We start from the raw sequence: 23,539 nt of genomic DNA, 5'->3' as shown, positions 1-23,539 counted from the left end.
GGTGGCAATTTCAGGGCAGCCTTACGAGAATCAATCACTGATATTGGAAAGGGTTAGTGCTCGACATAAACCGAGATAGGTGAATCGACCACAATTTTGGTCAGGCCATGACAGCATTTAATGGATTAAGAAGCAATGTTCACCGCCCTAGGCCCACGACCACTGACTCATACAGACATAGCCACAAAAAGCGAAACAAGCTAAGAACTCAAATATCCCCTTCGAAGTTATGACCGTTCCCATACATACTGTGTCTCCGATAATGGATGAAGGAAAAGATGAAATTTCTCCTACAATTGATGTTTTTCAGCATAGCTTCTATAAAATGAAATGTTTAAAAATATGTCTAGAGACAACTGATTAATTCCTATCTGAAGCTTCTCCAATAGAGAAGCAGATAATTTGAGATCGCCAATGTGCAATAGGCCTCCTTAATGAGATATATAAGAGCATCTAAATGTTCACCTATGTGTGTTTTTAGATGGTTTTACCGAGAAAGATTTTAAAATGGCTTTGAAAAAAGCAAACATTTCACAACATACTACTAAAAGCTTCTTTGTCTGACACTCCTCAGAGTATAAAACATCACAGTAAGGGTCAGAAAGGACACGTTGGAAAATATATACCCAGTTGTGGATTTTAAGAAAAGAAAGGGTGTAATTTAAGGAAAAAATACCCAGAAAGATTTTAAGAAAAGAAAAGGTGCAATTTATCTCATCTGTGGCTTGCAGACCATTTCGTTCTTCTGATGTCATGCGTCTCTTGTAGGCTGACAGAACTCTTATCAAATATCAATTTTTCGAGAGCATCAGAACGAGAGCATCAGATTAGGGATATAAGTGAGTTTGTATTATTTTGCTTCGCTCCCCCCCCCCCCCCACTTAATATTAAATGATATGCGTGGATTCCATGCGCCATAAAAACGCTGCAAAACGTATATAGGAAGTGTATGAAGAAGGAAGCTTATATCTGACCATGACATCACATTGAAACAAGATTACGTTTTTTCGGAGTAATGAAGCAATATATATTTTACAAGCACTGTTAGCATCGAAACAAAGGCAGTTGATACGAGAATTAAGTTCTGAAATTGAAGTTGTTTGTAGCGTTTCAACAAATAAATTGATTGCAAAAGAGATTGAAACACAATAACGCTGTTACTTTAAAGACCTGGGATTTTCCTTGCTATGTGCCAGGCCAGTCTCTCTGCCGACTTCAACAAACAGTGATCCTCACTGATAATGCAAGACCTTTGGGACAGACAATGACTTCACCACGAAATAAATGCAAAAGCAATAACTTGATGATAACATTCCAAAGAAATGTGGATTAATAAAAGAAAAGAGAATTGTTCTCTTTTTGCTGGAAATCAGAAGAATATATAACAAGATAAGCTTGCAACCTAATCGGATTGGTGTAAATTTGTAGACAGTTACAGAAGATCTTCAAAGGGTGCAATAACCAACAAAGGATTTGCCATTTCGTAGGATTTTCAATAATAACAGAAATTCGAGCAACTCTTTTAAGTTCTGTGACTGACAATTGAAATACTTTCATTTGATGGGCGGCAGTCTTTGTCGAAGTTTACTTAGTCGAGTAGATTAATAATTGCAAAAGTCAAGCTATCCTAGCCTCCCACAAAGACGGGATTTTGGCTTTAATGCCCATAATGGCGCTGAGTAGGCACTCATTGCAGGATTTTGCAGCAAACAGAGCCAAAATGTCAAACCTCAAATCCTAACAACAATTACAGAACAGAATGTCCTAGGAACAAGACAAGAGACAAAACAAGAGACAAGACAAGAGAGAAGACAAGGGACAAGACAAGGGACAAGACAAGGGACAAGACAAGGAACAAGACAAGGGACAAGACTTGACAAGACTTGACAAGACACAAGACTTGACAAGACACAAGACTTGACAAGACACAAGTCAAGACACAAGTCAAGACAAGAGACAAGACAAGAGACAAGACAAGAGACAAGACAAGAGACAAGACAAGAGAGAAGACAAGAGACAAGACAAGTGTCAAGACAAGAGACAAGACAAGAGACAAGACAAGAGACAAGACAAGAGACAAGACAAGAGACAAGACAAGAGACAGGACAAGAGACAAGGCCAGACACAAGACAAGAGACAAGACAAGAGTCAAGACAAGAGACAAGACAAGAGACAAGACAAGAGACAAGACAAGAGACAAGACAAGAGACAGGACAAGAGACAAGTCCAGACACAAGACAAGAGACAAGACAAGGGACAAGACAAGAGAAAAGACACGGGACAAAGCAAGTGCATCAGTTTGCTATCAATCTGTCGACCTTAAGCACCTAAGAATACCATCTGCAATATACAAGTTAGCGTCAGAACAAATTTGATCTCAACAACATTAGACATTGATAGTGAATTTGAGAGATGTTTAGAGCGGAGAGGCCTCCTCAAATTGAGGTGATATTTTGTTCTGTGGGAACCTCTGTCAACCAGCTTCAATTTGAAAATGATCCCAAGCTAAGAAAATCTAAGAAATATCTTTTCAAACATGATAAATATCGTTCTAATGGCGAAAAGCGCCCCTAGGATTATCACATCGTTTGGTTTGAAATTTTGTTAGCTAGACATCAATCGACTGTGAAGATTGGAAATCCCAGACAGGAGTTAAAGTATACTCTGTATTTTGTATGAAATCTCTAAATAAAAATCTAGCAGACTATATGTTCCAGAATGTTACAAATTTCTCTGAGAAGAGTTTAATTAAAATATGACCGTATCGATTGCATTAAAGACCTTTTTATGCAAGAGGTTTCTTCAATATTTTCAGCATTTGGTAGATTGAGGAAATAATTTTTGACATTTTTATTTTGCGATTCAAATAATCTTTATTGCTACAATATCAGTCTCCTTTCAAGCACTTCTTTCCGTCGTTCCATGAAAGTCAGCTTTCAATTAACATTAGTTACATGTTTTGACTCGCAGCAAATCTTGTTGGTCTTGCTATTTACTTTAAGCTGGCAAAGAAGACTTTTCTTTCTTGCCTTCGAATTGTTGAAACAATAAGCAACACTGAATTTCTAAACTACTAGTTTTTAAATAGCATAAAAAACTACAAGTGAGCGAAAACCTCGACCCCTCACAACTGCGTGGATTAAAAAAGGGTTACAATGCAAAACATGCTTACTAAACTTTGACAAACTTTCGAAACTAGCATTGATAAGAAGGACTTGGGGCAAATACGAAACGCTGTCATGAAATCTTTCAAAGTATAACTTAGGATCCACTTGTTGCAAAAACTGCACGCTTAGAGGATGATAGTTTAACGCTGGAAACTATTGGTAAAAAAGGCCAATAAATATAAATGACATCTGATACTTTTTAACAGTAAGTTCACTGATATGTCAGCCGTTGTAACCTGATAGTGATCTTTAATAAATTTTCGGGCGATCAAATTTTCGGACAAACGAAACTTAAGTTGTCCGAAATTTAAGTTTGTTTAGATTTTTTGACCGAAGTATTTTGCATACTGGACCGTCTTTCCTTAAGTGAGCTTTGATTAAGTCAAATTGGGGGTCAAAAATCGATCAAGTCAAGTTGCAAAACCTCTCTTTCATTTCAATTCAGTTATTTTCACATAGTATAGATCCTCAATAGCAGGGCTACAAAATGAAAGGAAATAGAATAATTTAGCAGTTTTTTTAAATTGCGTATAGTGGTTAAAAAACAGAATTTCTAAAGCTTTAAAAGAATTTCATCTTTAAACGTTTTCGGAAACTTTAATGTAACATCGATGCAACATGCAGTTACATTTGGTAGAGATGTCTGAAATCAATGAATTTAACCCAACTATTATGAAAGATATCTTCAATCAAAAGAATTTTTATAACCTACTCAGAAACAAGAATAATTTGCTACGGCTTTCAAAGTGTCACAAAATTACATTTGTGGACAGTATATCAAAATATTCAAGTCTTGAGCAAAGGACCATAAAAAAGGTAATGTTACCGTATTCGATATCGAACGTTGAGGAATGCGCTGTTAGGGGCGCATCGTTCTGAGCCATGGCATTGTGAGTGGCATTGTGTGGTAGAGTGGCCAGTTCCTTTCCATGCCGCTTTTACCTCCCTAGTATGTTTCAACTAGGATCGCACCATTCATAATTTTCAGAACTAATTTAAACATTCGGGCAAAATCGTTTGAGCACCCTAATAGTTATACGAAAGATAAAACATTTTACCTTTGAAAAAAGCAGTGGATCTTCCAGAACACAGAGCAAATTAAAGTGACTGAAAATAATTTGTATTTTTGTAATTACTTACTTATCTACCACTCTAGTGACACATTTCATCGACTAGTTCATTCATTCAGCTATTAGACATGAACTTTGAATTGCGTAATGTTATTCACAAGTTACACTTCCGAGAATACTAGACTCGGAGAAAAAGTTAGGGACTGGGAACGAGGGGAAGATCTTGTAAAGACATATTGCTAAGCCTTTAAAAAATCCACCTCCAATAAGTATACATTAGAATGCCGCAGTTATGAACCCTGCTTATTGCGTACCTCCCGTTATGACGAATGTCTGTATGGCCCTTTGGAGAACTCCCTGTATGACAAGCACTCGGTATAACGAACTCCCGATATTACGAACTCTTTCTTGGACTATGCAGAATTCGTTCTAACCGGATTCCACTTTATAATGAAGTTACCATCGGAGACAAAATTGCGAGGGCGAGCATACTTCTGATCTAGTCAAAAAATCAGCAGCTGCAAAATGGTGACAATCACATTCACCCAATAAACAATCACTAAGAAGGAAAAAATTAAGCGGTTTTACTTAAACTGTATCCAATCTAGATTCACTTAGTTGTCATGGCTGCTAAGACTTTGAATGAATAAATACTGTTCGATATATCAGTTAAGCGACTTTTTTCGGTCTGGCTTTAAAGTAAGGAAATTCTGATTAGAATTGCAACCTATAGGGTTTGTCAGAAAGAAATCTCGTTGATAAAGATGTTAATTTGTTATATGTGGGTGAAGGGAATGAACGGCGTAACCACACACAAAGATATCTGTCAAAACAATTAAAAAGGCTTTGCTTTTATCTTAAAGCCACTAATATCATACATGATCTTAATAAATTATTACACAAGGTCTTTTAATCTGTACCAATTGCTCAATGTAACCTTTCAAGAGGAAACCAGTGTTTTGTGTCTGCATTGCAGTTGTGTGTGTAAAATCGTGGTTTTCTGAATGTTTCGTTTTCACGTGGTTTGATACGAGGCTACATCGTTTCACACTGATACGAGGCTGATAAGAAAATCATCAACACAAAATCTTAAAAAGACTAACAAAATAAGTTGGCTTTGCTAGTGGGAAAAGAAGTACTCCTTCTGCACACGACAAGCAATAAACCCACCGCGTGTCTCTGACATGCCTCATTACCCTCCATTACCATAGTAGGCTTAGGCCAGTACAGGCAATGAGACCTACGGACAGATAGCATCAAAAGCACAATATGGATAAGGGTAACTTCTTGTAGTGGCGGCTTTATTGTTCAATTTCAAATGGAAGCGAAAAAGAAACTAACATTGCACGTATTAAGTCAATTGTCAAGAGAGAGAAATGAAAAATACCATTTCTCTAGAGACAGAGATGAAAAGCAGCGAAAAGAACTATTAAATAAAAGTTGTCTTCATGAGAAACAAGTCGCATAAAGGGACGAAGTCAAGTCGCAAGTCAAGAAACAAGTCGCATAAGGATATTTCTCATTTTATCAGTTATAAAAAAGAGTGAACATCTTATTGTAACAAACTTACATCGTACCAAAAATTTAGGTAAACCATTGAAGTATAAACGGACTCTAGCTGCAAGAAGTAGGACATAGTAGACTATAAAAATAGGCAAAAAACTAGTCATTGAAAAGACAACTTAATACAATCCAACCAGGGAAATCGTTTGATATAAATATGTAATACTTTGGCATTGAGATTAGAACATGAGAGACACAGAATCATTTGACATTTTTCATAAGTGCCCCCATAATCAAACAAGAAGTCCTCTTTATCAGTTCAATTCCAAGCGTTTTTCGACACTTTTGCGTTACAATATGCCTCGCAGAAAACTGTTTCATCTAGAGATCGTTCATTCGCTAAAGCCCCTACTTTGCAGTATTATGAACTAAAGTATCTTTAATCGTTCTTTGAAGAATAGTGAAAATGTCCTTGCAGCCTTTCTTAGCGGCTTCTAAGATGCTTTCAAGATTATCCAGATGCAGCCTCGAGTCCATTTGAAACAAGGTGACAGTGTTCAGTTTAGGCTGCATTGCAAGTGTCAAAGTTGGCGCATTGGAAATCTCCTCAAGTTGGTTCAAATCAACTAGCGCCGTTTCGTTGGCATACGTTGCTGTACAGGCGCTGACAAAATCCTTCATTGGAATTCCCGCATCGATTAATGCCAATGTGGCAGCGTTAATGCACGCAGATAAATTGCCTCCATCGGACTGTAATACCTAAAAAGAACAAGAAAATTCATAAAACATAAAACAATATTGCTTCAACATAAGACAATACATTTCAACATTGAGAAAACTGTGAATTACGTTCTCTGAAGATTGTAAAAATGTAAATGTGAGGAAAACACTTACACGTTTAAAGGCTGAGACAAGAAGAAGGGATTTGATTGGAAGATCAGAAGTCAGCAAAACAAAACACGCATCATTGTTGCAAATGCAAGGTACAAAAAAAACATCCCTCGTGGATAAGGCTTAAAAAAGCAGAACAATATATTCCTCTTCACCAGCGGGTATCTGAACATAAAATTTTTTTCGCGCATTTGATTAAATAAAATTGTTAAACTGAATTGATATCGCAACATTTTTGCGTGAGCGAATCCCTATATTGTAGTAAGTAATTTAAACACAGAACAGGGACTGATAACCATACTGCTCGTCTCAGTGTCCTATAACACTTATTGATTTCATCATGCCTATATTTTTTAATGTAAACTTTGAATTGTAGCTGGAACTTTAAAATTGTAAAAATATTGCTGAATGATATTTTGAATTGAATTGAATTGAATTGTTAACTAGAAACATCTCCTCGATTTGAATCTTGTAAAAACTCCGTATTCTCTTGCGTCTATTTCCGTAACCCCTCGCAACTTATGTGTGGTTTAACATTTTGAGAAATACCGTGGCATCCAGAGCAAATCAGATCAGAACCAAAATGGGAAAGAGTTATGATTAGTTGCTTAGGCCTTGGAAATATTAGTTCTTCAGTTTTTCGCTTTTAGGCTTTCGTTCCATTAAAGGAGCTGAACTCTACAAGAACTTTTCTAAGTTTCGCAACCAACTCAGAGTTGGAGTTGTGTCACATTAGTCTATTTATTTTGGTCTATCTAAACGCTCCGATAGGTTGAGCACTCTAGACAGCAATATGATAATTACTATAATATTTGAAAATATATATAATTATATATATTTAATCATAAGGCAAATGCTGACAGGAGGAAAATTCTTTCCACAAGGGTGCTGCCCAATTGTATCGAACCACTCTTGGTTGGTATCGTTTGCAGTTTGCTGCGTCAAAAACCACGCTCATTCCACTGATTCCAACGGCCTAATGAAATGAGCGATGAATCTCCGAAGCCAACACTGGAGATCAAGGTAATATATATAAATATATACATATATATATATAGATATAGGTATAAGTATGTATAGATATTTAAGAATTTTAAAAAGTCAGAGGAAAAAAAATGGTGAAATAAAAATAGGCACCAGCTTTTCAAGAAACACTATAATAGTTGCTTTTAGAAATCAAATTCCTTTAAGTTTCCAATTCAGTTTCCACAGCAAAGCCTATGTCAACGCAAGCCCGAGGCTTGATTAAATGTTGGCAGCCAAACCCAGACCAGGTCAAAAATATTTGGACGTCGATTTGCATAAGGCTGGCTATCTCTAAGTCAACCGCCACACCCTATGTACTGAATTTTCCGACGAACACTGTTTGTTTAATCATATCAATTTACATCATTTAAAATACAATTATATTAGACTTCATCGGGATCAAAGATAGAAACAGCTGTCAGTAATGATGTTTTTCAACCTCGTGAGCCATTCATTAACACAAACAACAAAGTGAATATGAATGAAACTGTCGTTCTTTCTAACGTTTAGTTTCGGCTACTGAGGGCAGAAATTCTCAAAGTGTCCGCAAAACACATAAAATTACGAGGAAAACATCCACAGATCAATGTTAGGATTGTGGCTTGTTCAAGGAATGTTTCATAAACTGGGATTCTTGACTGCAAAACTGACTTGAGCCAAAAATGTGTCAACCAACATGAGGTCATTTTTCAGTTGATGTTAAATTGCCTTTCGATAATATGTGGCAGGTTCCCCTCCACAAAATTTGCCAAAACAAAAAGGTCAGCAAATTAAGATGTATCACTCATCGTGAAAGTTAATTCAATGATAGCTCTGTTTTATAGAAGGATAGAAGTCGCGACAAGAAAAAGTTTCTTGACGATTTCTCAAGAAATAATGTAATTAAGTAGGAAGAACGAAAAAATCCACTGCACCCTAGAAGATATCCTCATTTGAAACTTCTTAAAAAGTCACGTGATCTTTGAGAAACGACAATTTAACGTTTAAAGTTCTGCTCAAATATTGCGATTTGAATGAACGTAAATGTATCATAATCAACTGATGCCGAGAATTGTTTTGTGTGGATAGCAGAACATTGTTAATTCATATATATTTGTAAAATATTCTTACATCTTTGGATCACATGGTTTGCTAAAAAACCTGCTCGTTTTTTATTCAGTATCAAGGATCCAGCTGCGATATCGAACTCAATTGCATCAACTGCACTTTCAAACTATCCTTGATACTTAAATCGAGAAACCATGGGAATCAAAGCATTTTCATCATAAACAAATAAACTGCTTTTCGATCAAGCACAATAAATATTCTATATTGCTTTTTGCAGCCTTTTTGGGGCTGCGCTGAAACTTCGCGATGGCAATTTAGCTCCTTCACGTGATAGAAAAACCTCCAGGTCATCGGATACACTCGCCAAAAAATCCTGGATAAAACAAGTTGTCCCGATCCCTAAGGCCTAATGAGCGACGAATTTGTCTTAACCAAACGATCAGGAAGAGGGTACCTTTGTGATTATATAAAGGAAGTATGGCTGTTGTTTTGTGGAACAGTGAAAAGCTGTGGTTGCAGAAGTTCGGTCTGGTGCTTACAGTCTACCCTCGGGCTGAGTCAGGATTATCTTGGGGGGATGAAGCTATTGTCTAATGCTCAAATGATATCCTTCGAATTGGTCATCAGAACTCCGCAAAATAATCCAGTTGTGGACTGGCTCATTACTCTGGCTCCGAGATTGATACGAGGGCAGCCGTTTTTAAGAGAGAAGAGCACTGTACAAAGTAACAAGATAATACGTGGTAGCAAATTTGCTGAAGGATCAAGAGGATGGAGATACAAAAGGTAGCTTGTATTGTGAGAAAGTCATTGGGCTCAGCATACAAGTCAACGACATTGTGATATAAGACATCTTAGCATATCAAAAAGGCCATTTTCAGTTATTAGAACTGAAGGTTTACTTACATTAATGGTATTCACTTAAAAAGAGCTGTGATATCCTGCGGCCATGAGGACGAAACAGATTTCCAAGGAACTTTTTTTAGAGTTTTTAATGTTTGCTGTATTTGATAAAATGATCTCATTCAGTAATAAAGGAACTATTCATTAATAGTAATATCAAAGGCCATGAGCATGTTTTTGAAAAAGTTCTTGTCGTTATCAAAAATAATTTCAATTTTCGTAGTTTTAAGCTTGTTTTTTAGTAGTTCCTTGCAATCAATAAATCCTTAACGATCTCAAATAAAGCCTCAACATATCTTAGAATCAACGAGACTGGCATTTCGATTTGAAAGAGGGTGCGCATTTCGATTTGAAAGAGGGTGCGCATTCCTCTCAGAAAAGAAAAATATTTGAAGCAATATCCGTCCAACGATAATACACCAATTCGACATACGACCTCATTTTGAAAAATTCTTCGAATTCTTTTATACAAACCTTTTGACCTCAGATTCGGATTGAGAGCAATGATTTTAATCTACTTGGAAGTTTTCATTATGGTATTGCTCACGATATTGATTTTATGACGACATAAAGATAAAAAATTATAAGAGCTTTGACCGTAATTGGCGACTAGGGGGGGGGGGGGGGGGGATTTGATTTCACCGGTAAATGATTTTTGTGGTCAAATCCCTTATAAGATTGCTAACTTCAAATCTCTGTCAAATCTAAAATACAAGCACAAATAGTATGAATTGTTTCCGGTCTAAAATTTTGGTGATAAAACCAAATCTGGGCTTAAAAAAGTCACATAATTAAATTTGGAGAAATTTCCAAAACGAGGCCGTAAGTCGTATTGGTATATTGCGTAAGAAAGGGTGTACTTAGATACCTCTGAGATCATTTGTATTCCTTTAAAGCTTCATACAGGTTGTAACTTCAGACAAAACCTCGTCATATCTTGGCTGTTATTAGATTCAGCAGAGATTTAGATAAAATTTTTTCAAACAATGTTGAAAAAACCAGGAAATGCCAAGCTATTACACTCGGCTTTGTCTTTGGTTAAGAAAAAAATGATAAAATGTTACAGAATATTTGGTGGCGAAATTTGTCAGATTTTTTGGAAAACATTTAATGACAAAGCCATGGTAATATGGTCTATTTCAGGCGTTATTTAGATGGAAATAGATTCAACTAAGTTTATGGTTGATTTATAACCAAAGGAGATTGGCTAATGATAGGGGATCTTGCTCTCCAGCTTTTGCCACTGGCCTATCCAACAGATCTCAAACCATGTTGCAAGTTGTGTCATAAAAACATCAATTTAAAAAACCTGCTATGTAATATACAGATGAACAGATGTCTAAACTTGAAAATATGCAAAAAAGCAAGGAAAGATCAAATTTAAAGATTCATGTACATAAAGAGTTTGTGACTAAACCACACGGTTGAAGGGTTTTCAGTTCGGATAAAATCAGTGATGGTAGAGATTTAAACTTTTAAGATGATAGTTATAGTTATTAGACGCCATATTTATTTGCGAAGGAAACATTAGTTTCGTATCTTTTCACAATTAATGCTATAAAAAGTCGTTTAATACTGGAAAAATAAGGAAAACAGGGAGTTGTAAAACGAATTAAAAAAGTTCTTGAGAGCAAACTTTTTTTAAGATAATCATTTCATTTAATTTCATAAAAAAGCGAAGAAGAGAATATTATTATAAAGTTCTGAAAATAAAAATCTCATTTACCTGAATGGCCACAAGTTCAAAATGAAATCTCTAGAAATCATTGTTTACAAAACGCGGGAAAAACTTTCTTATTTGTAAACATTTTCACTGGCTGCATGTGGAAAGCCACAACTTCTTAATAAAACTTTTCAAAATTTTTTCTAAAACGTGTTTCAAATCTTGTAGGCTTTTGAAAATTTCCTAACCTTCTTAAGCCAATTTTTGAAAGGTTATTTTTTCTCAAAAAGCTTTCTTTTTACTTTGTCTTTCAAAAGAGTTATTCTTACTAATTTGGAAATGATTTTTTCTTCTGTAAAAGATGAATTTTTTTAACTCCTTTTCAACTTTTTTGAATTTTTAACTTTTCAAAAAATGAATTTTGAAAAATGAAAATGATTTTTCAAGTATCCATTTCAAAATTGAAATTTCGCTCATTGAAATTTTGCTCATTCCAAATGAAATATCAAGCTTCAAAAGTTTGTAGCAACAAATAAAGTTTGCAATTGGGACATCTGTGACAATTGGGACATCCGATTAACTTTGTGTGACAATTATATTTCTATTCCTTGTTGTTATTTGAAAACATATTTTTTGCAAGAAAGGTTATTCTCTGAATGTTCGAGATAAGAATAAACAGAAAAGGGACCAAGATTGGCTCATTGAGGAACACCAAATTAAATAACCTCTGAGATTGCTCCCGGAACACAGCATTGCTTATATTGCTTCAAGAAGGGATAGAATTTACTTGGCTAGAATGCTATTGGCTATTTGGGTTGTCTCAATTGAATTTGATATAGCAATGGAACCGACAAAGATAGCACGGTAGAATATATCATTGGCCATAATTGTTCACAACATGCGAAAACTGCAAAATGACTAATATTGCACACACAAATATGTATTATTCTTGGGTTAAAAAGGCACGACCAAATTGCAACAATAAAGGGCAAAGCTATTCTCATCTACTTAAAGCTGCTTATTCAGTCTCCTCAGAAATGAACTATCCTTGTCTTGGGATGTGTAGCAATGTATTAAGTTGGCAATTCTTTTGCAAGGAATGCTCCCTAATTTTTACTCAAGTGGATTTTTGCATTGTCAGATAAAATATATATGCCCGATGATCTTTATTTAGAAACATTTTTTGACAAAAACTTAATGTAAGTCTTCAATGTGACAAGCGATGTCAATTTAGGCTTCTAAAACAGCGACATTTGATGGGAAGACTCTAGAAAAGTATGGAAAAGAAAATTTTAGATTACAAGTACAGATAAATGCAGTTGACCACACATTTAGATAAAACTAATCAAAAGAGATCAAATCTACTCAGGAGGTCCACAATGCAACAAAAAATAAAGATCAGGGGCATTCACAACTGAGAATTACAAACAAATTATAAGAAATGAAGATTTCTCGTCATTGCTAAGTGACGATAAGTGATAGAATTTAAACTTAACTTGGAATTGTTAATTAATAAACCGATCCATTTATGAGAGTTAAAAATTTGAATCAAGAAATTAATAAGACCAAGCCCTAAGTAACCACCCACGCGAGACAACAAAACATAAAACAGGTTTTAACATTGCTAATTAGGATAGCAAATTGTCCAGAAGCCACAGTAAATTGTTTGCTTGACTCAACTGACGCACATGGATCAATAAAACTGCACCACCCAGACAGAAAGCGATTTCACTTGTTAACCAATACCAAAACAAATAGAAGAAAAATTCCGATATAATAGAATTCACATAAGGATTCAAATTAGTCAGAAAACATTGACACGGACTTGTATTTTGACTGCATTTTTAATTAGTATTTTTAATTGACTCCTTATTGCAAAAGGGTCACTCCTTATTGCAAAGGGTCACTCCTTATTGCAAAGGGTTACTCCTTATTGCAAAGGGTTACTCCAAATTGCAAAGGGTTACTCCTTATTGCAAAGGGTTACTCCTTATTGCAAAGGGTTACCCCAAATTGCAAAGGGTTACTTCTTACTGCAAAGGGTTACTCCTTATTGCAAAGGGTTACTCCTTATTGCAAAGGGTTACTCCAAATTGCAAAGGGTTACTCCTTATTGCAAAGGGTCACTCCTTATTGCAAAGGGTTACTCCTTATTGCAAAGGGTTACCCCAAATTGCAAAGGGTTACTTCTTACTGCAAAGGGTTACTCCTTATTGCAAAGGGTTACTCCTTATTGCAAAGGGTTACTCCAAATTGCAAAGGGTTACTTCTTATTGCAAAGGGTTACTCCAAATTGCAAAGGGTTACTCCTTATTGCAAAGGGTTACTCCTTATTGGAAAGGGTTAATCTTTATTTCAAAGGGTTACTCCTTAAGGCAAAGGGTTATCCTTGCCAAGCAAATTATATTTCTTTGAAACTTCATCTTATAAATTTTATTTAATAATACAACTGTAAGCCTCACAATAATTTGGCAACTTACAATTGACTGGTCTGGCACAGTGGACAAAGCATGCATACAAATGTTAGGGCTAAAATTTTGCTTTCCTTTTATTCTTCTTTTCTTTTTCATTAAACAAGAACAAGGTTAAGATGAAAACTCAGCGGAATCCTGTGATTTATTTCTACGACAGAAGATGCAGTACGATGTTTGAACTGCCTTTTTTTTTGATTTTTGAAATGATGTAGTTTGGTGTAAGGTTTGTTGCAAGACCGAGATCGTTGAGCATTGAAGTGAATGAATTGCATGATGTACCAAACATGCAACGACAGCTGATAAAGAGAGTAACAAATCTAATGTCAGGGTACTGGGGTCAGAGACAAGCAATGAATGGATGATACTTTGTGTCTTTCCTGGCAGTATCAGAATTCAAAATGTGTTTCAAAGCCCATTATGTATTAACATTTGTATAAGATGTGTTCAACTATGTATAAACATTTGTTATTGGTTGTACGAAGCAAGTTAGGGCGATATTAATCTCCAGTTATGACACAAGGGAAGATGAACCAGGTAAATCAACGCATAATGAAGAACAGTCAATGGATTGGAGGGTATTGGCTATGAACATAAACACAGAGTTGTGTCTCCAAGTGTAGCGACCCTCTTGCGGGTACACTTGACATGTTGCAACGACATAAAGTAGTGATTCAAGTGGCATGCAAAAAGAACAGTCAGAAGCGGGGCTACGTTCCCAAAGCCACGTGTTTTTTGTTGTTGGTAGCGTGTTATTTAGATAGAGAACTGTGAAATTAACATAATTTTTTGCATCTTCTTGTGGACAGAAGACCAAGTAGAGCTTAGCTTTTTCATTGACTTGCTAAGCATAGATGAGGGGATGACTCTTTGGGAGAGAAGGGATTTGTCCATCGTTTTTTATGTTTTTCACAGAATGCCTTTAGAGGTTGTTTGATGTTTTGAGAGATGCCATCTTTGCAAATTTTGATAGATGTCGTAGCGCAGAATTTGATAGATGTCGTAGTGCAAATCTTGATAGATATCGTACTTCAGATCGTTTTTATAACAGACCATATTAATAAAAAACAACCTTCTCAGTAATAATAATTACTATAAAGCACAGAGATTCCGGGAAAACTATTTAAATGATGTAAAATGATTTTATTTTCATTACACTGATGGGAAAAATGGTAAAAAATCAGCATAAAAACGGTAAAATATTTGCAGAAATCGGATTGCAGAAATAAAAAAATTAAGTGAATGTATTTTTCCTTTCAAATCAATCATCTTTCATTATTAAATCATTTAGATTTAAAGATTATAAAAAGTTATTTTTCTAAAAACTAATGCAATATCCCCCAAACTATGAATATTTTCTGGCATCGTTTTCATAGAATAAGCTGTCTGACGTGCCGTTTAAAGTTGATTGTTTTTTATTAGAAGCATATGGCTTTTCACATTTGAGGAGGGAAGCCTGTGAAACTTTTTTCTAAAAAACTCAAAACAAATGCAATAATCAGTTTACGATGTCAGAAGCATCCTATTGAAAACCGACTACAAAGAGTAGATGGTCTAAAAATAAGCACACAAAAAGACCCTAAATGACCTGATGTGGCATCCTTGATCCTAGGCAAACAAAATCTTAGGAATGACTCAAAAACGGCTTAAGAAGAGCGAATAGATTTCCTATTAGATCAAAAAATTGGAAGCACCGGCATAAATCTGAGATTGGAAAAGCTATGGCGTCAAGGAGACTGGCACTAGCAAAAAGTTACACAAGCAGATATTCCCCCAGACATTAAGCTTTGAAAAACATCACATAGCGCCCGTCATTCTCAATACCATTGGAATAAGGCATCAGGGATATACATCAGAAAAATGAAAATTGGCATTCACCAAATGCCAAAGTAGGACTCAAAATGTCTTGAAGGAAACCGTTTTGTTATGTTCACTAGAAATAGTGGAAGGACAGGTTTTCAAATGATTCTAAGAGATAAGATAAGCCTTTATGACACGAGAATATCCTTTATCGATTCGGGCGTTGAGATTATGATATCACTCTGGGACGAGAATTAGAGATGGATTTAGCTTATATCTTTCCTTCCGCGTATCCGTTGAAACCATTAAAAGTCTATCATAGCACAAAAATCGCTGTAAATAACATATTACATATAGGTTTAGCAGACCAAGTGAGATAAAGAAAGAATGAACTATTAATGCCTTAAATATGATTACTTCTACAGCAGTTTTGCTTCCTATCTTCAGACTTTTATCGTTATCTTGCCCTGTAAAACTGAAACCCTAATCTCACTGACGTCAATAACACTCGATGGGATACCATTACGCGATAAAAAAGCCCAATCTTTCAAGGAACAAAAGCAAAAGTCAGCCAGCAGCTACAATTGTCATCTTTAGTTTCTAATTTTGGACATCTCCAGATCTTTTATGCTACTCTGAGTAAATAGGATATTTGCCGTGTACTCATCTTTTGTGGTAAATAAGTAGAGGTAAGGCCAACTTTACTGTATTTCCTTTAGTAAACGCTCAAGCATTTGTCCTGTTTTGAAGCCTTCGATGCGGCGGTGTTTAATCCTATAGCTGTCTAAAATCTAGGCGTTTGTCCTAAAATCTAAAAATCTTCTCTTAGATCAGAGATAGGCAACCTATGGCCCGCGGGCAAGAATCCGACCCGTGAAGAGAAATTTTGTGGCCCACAAGATGATAAATTCGCATTATAATTTTTTTGGCAAGGATGATTCTCCTAGAGGTCGCAAAAATTAAATGAAACATATTGATCAAAAATGAGGTTATCTTCATGAAACCTAGAAATCATGGAACTAATTTTTTCACTATCTGCTGTCAAGAACTCTTTCTGCTAAAAGACAGGACAGCAGAATCTTTGAGGGAATGGGCAAAAGTTAACAATTCCAGCAAGGACAAATCTTGCTGTGCGCACTTATAGCAGTTGAGCAGGGATCACGTTTTCCCAAGTTTGTCATGTCATGTCTCAGTTGATACTGCGCTGGGGAGAAGGGGGGGGGGGTTTATATTGGATAAAATGGTGTTTACGAATATTGACGTGAATGGTTTAGCTAAAGGACTGATGTTAAACATTGATTGGTGAGTAATTCTATACTTCCTTCTTAAAATGATTTCTCTAAACCCTGAATTAAAACATTTTCAATTTTGGTTGTTTTTTGTCAGTTTTTCCTTTTGCACTTACGATTGTAACATTCTTATCTTGTAAACACAGGCTTGCCAGTTGCAAGCTACTTATGTAATAGATAGGTATGTAATTGTAGTGAAATTGAATCTAAATGAAAATTTTTCACTATCATTATTATCACTTTATTACAACTATCGTATTCGTTTTTCTTATTACCTTTGGCCCACTCTCTAAAAAGGGAGTTTAGATGTTAGATAAACATTCAATAGACAGACACGTTAGTTTTGCATTACAAAAAAAAAATGAGTAAATTATTCAAATGAAAACAATATTCCTAACAGACTTAGTTAGATTTGCAACAGAAAGGATTCAAAAACTAATCTATTGATTTTAGAACTTACGCCAGTGGCGTAGCGTCCGGGTATTCAAGGTATTCAGTGAATACCCTGAGATTTCTCAGAAAAAATATTAATACGACGTATAATTGTAAGAAGTAAAAAATGTTTAGGGGCTATTGATTCTGGTTGAATTCGTTACCTTCGATATTCTACATTTCGTACAAGTACAAAATATCACGAAATTTATGGAAACAATAACGCTGCGACGCATAGAGAAGCTGGGAGATCTTTGAAGCTAAATTTGAAGATTGAGCTACTTCATGTTGAATGGAAATCGGTCATGAATACGCAGTGAATACCCGACACGGTACTTTAACCAATCAAAATGCTCCTTTCCATGAATAATTTTTGCCATTAATCAGCTAAAACAATGGTCCTGTACGCTGAGAAATATGCAGCGTACAGCCTCAAAGTTGGTTCAAAATAGTCTCGTTTTGAGATCGATGTAAACAGTTAATGGACGTCGGAGCGGTTGGAGTGATGGATCTTCATGGAAAACAGTAAACATGACTTCATTCAAAAGCTATTGCAATGTCCTTATTACTGTTTCAAAATCATTCTCTCATTTGACCCCTAATCTTAATCTACCACCAACAAAGTGGAAAGGAAAGGTAGGCTTCTACATAATACTACACTACACTGACTCAGATCTGTACCCCCTCTTGAAATGCCAGTTTTGTTATTGCTTGTCAATCAGGGATGCTTCTGTTTGCATTATGTGATAGAATTAAAGTAAATGCAGATAGGCCTGGATAATATCCTTATATTTGCCTGGTGCATTCAGTTATATTGTTGGCATATTATGTTTGCATTATTTTCGGAACACATGTATTTGCATTATTGTGCAGTCTCATCTCATTACCTTCGAATCTTTCAAACATTAACTTGTATTGAAAATACCACGATTAGGCCGTGAAGAAAAAGTCTAGACTGCATACCACAAACTATTTATGACTCGTGTAATGCCCTTTGTGAGTAATTTTAAAAACTTTCGAAATCCCTTTTGTATAAGGTATCAAGAGTAGGTGTTAACAGTTACTTCCTCTTTACATCAGTGCAAATTTTAGAGGATTCAACAACAACTATTCACTATTAGGACATATTTCGACCAGCTAAATTTTACTGACTTTAAATGATACGTTTCGATTTGCATTACTTTTGATGAAATGTTTAGTGGTATTTTGATGTAATGAATGAGTTCGAAGAGTATATTTGCGTTAGGTTCTTTAGCAAAGTATTGTTTTCATCTTAGTAATGCCCTGACAGTGTAGTACTTGCCAACCGAACCGAAAAGAAAATTAGATAAAATTTAAATAGCTAGTCCTTTTAATCTTCCTTTTATCCCCCTATTTTCATCGAGACACACCCTGCCTCACCTTTTTGTTTATTAGAGAATACCCAGTTGAAAAAGTCACGCTACGCCACTGACTTACGCATCACCCTTCCTGCATTTTGGTAACATTGTTTTAGAGTGGAATATTTTCCATGATCTCTGCTTGTAAACACGTGAACCCAAATTTCTTAAAATGTCTAATGAAATGCCACAAATATCATACCTGTACGAAGATATCAATCTGTGATCTTGGGTATATACTCGTCATGATTGCAGCTTCGAAAACTTTTTCCAGTGCAATTGTCAATTCAGTTGATCTTCTATCACCAGTGGGTCTATTTCGCCTGTAGTTTGTACTGAACGTTGCCATACTGTATTCGCAATTAACTACTGCTTTGTCGTGAACTGATTTTGCGCGATTAACACACTCATGTGGTCCATAGACACTACAAATGGCTTTTGTGTTACCATGCTCTATGCTTGCGGATCCATCAGCCTCGTTAAAAATACCAACCTTACAAACTATTTGCTTTAACTCTAATGGTTTTCTTCCATCAAGACGAAGGCCTTCTGCTGAAAGAAGCTCCAACCCAGACATCACGCCTTGATAAGAAAAATAACACCATTTCAAACCTTTAAAGTACAAACTAGGTAAATGCGTAAAGCTTGGCAGAAGGTAATTTAATGAAATATTTTGGTTGTTTAATTTTAGCTATCAGCTTTCATATATTTGACCTATATACCGGAAAATGCATTGAAACTTAGATTAAAAAAACAGGTTTATGAATAGATACTAAATTTACGTTATGTTGGAAATTAAGCATTGGTTAACTTATATGCTTTGATTCACTACAAAATATATGGATAAATTTTCAATAGAAAGAGCAATGCAACAATGATTACTGAGCAATGTGGGAAGAACTTGAAGCTAAGAGTTCTCAAGTAAAAGGTGCTACTTAAGCCATTCAATGGTGAAGAGTGCAAAAATAGTTAGGTACATTGTACCTTACTGAAATTGGATTGATAAATGAAATAAAAGTCTAACGGTGATAGACTAGCTAGGGCTCTGTAAGTTAAGTTGCATTTAAATTTATGATAAGTTAAATTTAAAAAAGCTAGGGCTCTGTAATACAGATTCTAAACCTTTTGGAAATTTTCACTACAAAAGTCAGAGCAAACAAAACAAAACACAACTAAACAAATGTGACTGTACCAAAAACCAAACATTGTGGGCAGCAGTTGCAAGTTATTCAATATAGACGTATTCAGAAAACAGTTTCAGGATTATGGGCAGAGAAGAATGACCCATTCAAGTTGACATTTCTCGCAAGGACCGTCCCTAGCTATTATTCTAAAGGTGGGTTTGCAGGCCCCATTCACCTACAAGTTGCTCATCAACTTTAATTCACTGACAAGCTTGAAAAATCCCTTTTTTATAAGTTTGTGTCAATAATATAGTACTTAAAATAGCAAATCATCCAATCAACAGTTGGGAATAAATTTAGGTATTCTTTTTTGTTCCAAAACTTTGTTTTAAATTTTGCTATGGAGAAAATGGTTTTAGTATGATGATACTAGCGCTTAAAGTCCTCAATAATTCATGTAACCACAACACTCTTTCAATATAGCAGAGTGTTAAAATCAGCATAAGGCAGCCCTTTTGTTCTGCATACCAGTTGCATTTTATTGACAGGACAGTACTGGTTCATTTATATTCTCATATTACTTGTCAGATTCTTTATTGTTTTTTCATTGCTGCATAGAAATTGGTCCATATTTTTAGTTCCGTTGAGCCCATTGGTTTCATTTTTCATTCTATTTATAAAATACTTAAACAGGACAAGTCGTTTCAGTATATACATTTCATAAAAATGTACAGTAAACTGCTTTCCAAGTGGATCTTGTAGATCTTCTGAGAATTTGACATACACATGTTTTATAGATGTCATTATCATATAGACGTGAAAGCTTCACACATTGCTGATTAATGTAATTGATTATGCCAGCAGTATGCTTGTGTATTCGGTTGAGTTTTCCAAATGATGTTCTCGATAAATTTCTGTTCCACAATAAACAGTTTCACAATAAGCAAACACTGGAATAACAATACTTTTGTATATTACTTTGGCTGCATTGATGGTTAAATTCAGGCATAGTTTTGATAGCAATTGCAATTGGGAACAGCCTCTTTGTATTTTGATTTGAAATTTTAAAATTAGAGTAAGTGTTGAATCAAGATAAACTCCCAAGTACTTGTATGTTGATCTTTCATTGGCTTTTTTGCCACTAAATCTGGTAGCTCTAGCTCCTTGTGGGAAGGAATTTCATATTGCCCTGTCATCCTCTTCATTTAATAACATCCTATGGTCTAATCATTTTTTATTTTCATTTAGAGTTGAAAAAATGACTTTAGAAGTAATCATGAGAAACTGCAGATTTTTATTACAGATCTGATTAAAGCAATTTTCTTTCATGGATGCATTTATCTTGCTATTTAAATTTCCATTCAAGCACAGATAGTCTAGAGGCAGTAATCAATTATACTTATGGTGTTCCTTAACCATCAATTGAATTGCAATATGATCCCTATTTGATATCAATAAAATATCTGCAACCATGAAAATTTAGAAACCATGGAAACCTCAAGAAAATTCTAATAAGAACCATTTCAAAAGTCTAAATCATGATAAGATGAAAACGTGGGGACTCTTGAGCATAGATTTTAATCCCTTTGTTGGCATATTCTCCTCAAAACAACAGATCTAATATGTTCCATGCATTTTAGTTTACAATGTTTTAAATTAGAATTTTAAATTCAGATCAATTCAAATCTGGATGATCATTATTTTTAATTTACTCTAAAAGTTACAAAACTGATGTGATGACATTTATAAGTTATAAGTAGATGTCTGAACATGATGCATGTTAATAGTTAATACTTTGTGATGAAAATTCATTTTGTTTAACAGTTATGCTAACTGCTTCATCAAATGCAAATTGCAAACACAATATTCCATTTGCAGCGCAATGCATTACTATATATATAAAACTTAAAAAGGCATAAAGTAGATTCGTTCTTACCCTACCCTTAAGGCATCTACCACTCTTTATTTCACATGTCTTGGGTTGAGTCAAGCACATTGATAAAACTTTATATCAAATTTCTAATGATCTAGGTAATTATTGTTTTTTGTCTGCCAAACAGAATCAAAGTTGGGCAACGTTCGACGAATAATAGAAAAACTGTTTGATAAAAACTACTTTCAGTTAACTTTGCTTATTTTCGGTCAGCTCATCACCTTATAAGTTGTATGCTGTTGCTAATAGCTGTCACTTCCAATCCTTGATAGCTGATTCTTATAAAAAATTCCTTTAGAATCTTGAAACATTTTTTTCCAAATTTGTGATTGGTCAAAGAGGCAAATGCAGTAACACACAAACAGCAACTTTTAAACTATTTGAGCGATTACAATTTTGAATTGGACCAAATGTGAAGATAGCTTTAACAAAATTTTAAGTATGTTTCAAATGTTGTTTAAAATGTTTAACTTTTCAAGACTATTATTGAAAAAAAATTAATAGCTCAAGGATTCTAAGAAATTTAAATTGAAAACATCCAGGTTCGAAAACTAATGCTAAATTCAAGCAAAATGCAGGGCCAAAGATCGAACTTAAAGCTCATATCATCCACACTTTAAGCTTCACAGAATCAAAACATACTTCAGTATATAGAATAGAAAATTTTGTATTAAACTCTCAGGCACAGATCCAGAATTTTTTTCATGTGGAATCCATGTGAAGCTCACACGCAAATATACAATAGAAAGAAAATGGAAAATCGTTGGTCTATGCAGGATATCTTCGGCATAAGTTACATGGATTCCACACTGGGTTGTAAAATCAAACAGACAAATATTCAATGCTTATTATTTTGATATAATGTTCAGTTGATTAGTTGCATTTGTAATACCATCAAAATATCGAAAATACCTGCAAAATATCAGACACATGCTTCTGAAACTCTGGGGTGCCATGGTTTAATCCCTATTTGGGTTGTCAGGTATCTCTTCCCTTCGGGAAAATACCTAGCAGCTAAAGATTTTTACTTCTCCGCCAAGAAACTGCAAATCTAAATGTCACAAAAGATCCCTTTCTTTGTGAATACATAGTAGATGTATTTGTAATCTACCGTTCTCTGAAGACCTGATAGATATGTGGTTTCTTTTTGAATAAATTCTTTTGAGAATGTCATCTTTAATAATCATGTCATCCTTTTTCATTTATGCAAACCATTCGCCTACGTGCAGTTTTATCGACGTGAAATTGAACAAAGTTAGTTTTATCAGGTAAAGTGCAAATTTACTTTAATTACTGGTGATTTGTGCGTATGAAATGTTAAGAATGAAATAAACTGAACTGATACTGGAGCGGTAAGATTTATTTGCGAATTTGAGTGACCTATTGAATAGAAAATTGTTGAACGAAGCCTAGCTGATGTTTAGATATTTTAAAAGAAGCAGTTGAATATATGTTAAAGCCCAGTTTTATTGTAATAGCGTTGCATATTATGCATCACAATCTGCACTTCTGTGAATAAGTTCTTAATAGAATTCCTGCATCCAAGCAAACTAGTCTGAAATTATGGCAGAAGTATTGCTTACTTTCTTTTCTTAGGTCTTTCCTTCTATGTATTCAACGTTTCCCTACCTTAGGTATCCGGCTAGGATGTCTTTTTCTTTCCCATATGTTTCTTTTAGTCCATGTGATTCACTTTGCCATTATGTATCTACCTCGCAAGTCGAAAAATTTTATTGCCTCTTTCTGGGCAAGTCTGTAACGGGACGCGCCGAAGGCGGTCCTCCCATTATTGTAACGGGGAATTTTTTAGAAAGTGAAAAACATTCGTTACTTAATAAATG

The 23,539-nt window shown here is 35.0% G+C and overlaps 1 protein-coding gene across 2 annotated transcripts; it reads right to left on the bottom strand.

The window, feature by feature from the left end:
* Positions 1 to 5,746: 5,746 nt before the first annotated feature.
* On the bottom strand, positions 5,747 to 23,447 carry LOC148958366 (exosome complex component RRP41-like). Of its 2 annotated transcripts, none has more exons than XM_089113132.1 (3): positions 23,328 to 23,447; positions 18,844 to 19,223; positions 5,747 to 6,499 (listed from the first exon to the last, which is right to left on the bottom strand). In XM_089113132.1, exons 2-3 carry the CDS (start codon positions 19,216 to 19,218, stop codon positions 6,149 to 6,151), a joined length of 726 nt encoding a protein of 241 aa, XP_088969258.1. In that variant the 5' UTR covers positions 19,219 to 19,223; positions 23,328 to 23,447; the 3' UTR covers positions 5,747 to 6,148. The 2 variants fall into 2 exon arrangements, with proteins under 2 accessions (XP_088969258.1, XP_088969259.1); XM_089113133.1 differs by having other exon boundaries at positions 23,282 to 23,362.
* Positions 23,448 to 23,539: the final 92 nt, after the last annotated feature.

Source organism: Rhopilema esculentum, chromosome 16 (assembly GCF_057945365.1).
Source record: "Rhopilema esculentum isolate cy_ngs chromosome 16, ASM5794536v1, whole genome shotgun sequence".
Classification (NCBI taxonomy): domain Eukaryota; kingdom Metazoa; phylum Cnidaria; class Scyphozoa; order Rhizostomeae; family Rhizostomatidae; genus Rhopilema; species Rhopilema esculentum.
The sequence above is the reverse complement of the archived record's forward strand: the minus strand, read 5'-3'. Positions and strand labels throughout refer to the sequence as shown.

Coding starts and splice junctions, on each gene's coding strand:
- LOC148958366 (XM_089113132.1), bottom strand. CDS start 19,218: ATGTCTGGGTTGGAGCTTCTTTCAGCAGAAGGCCTTCGTCTTGATGGA. Junction 6,500..18,843: donor AGATTGATATCTTCGTACAG/GTATGATATTTG, acceptor TGTTCTTTTTAG/GTATTACAGTCCGATGGAGG.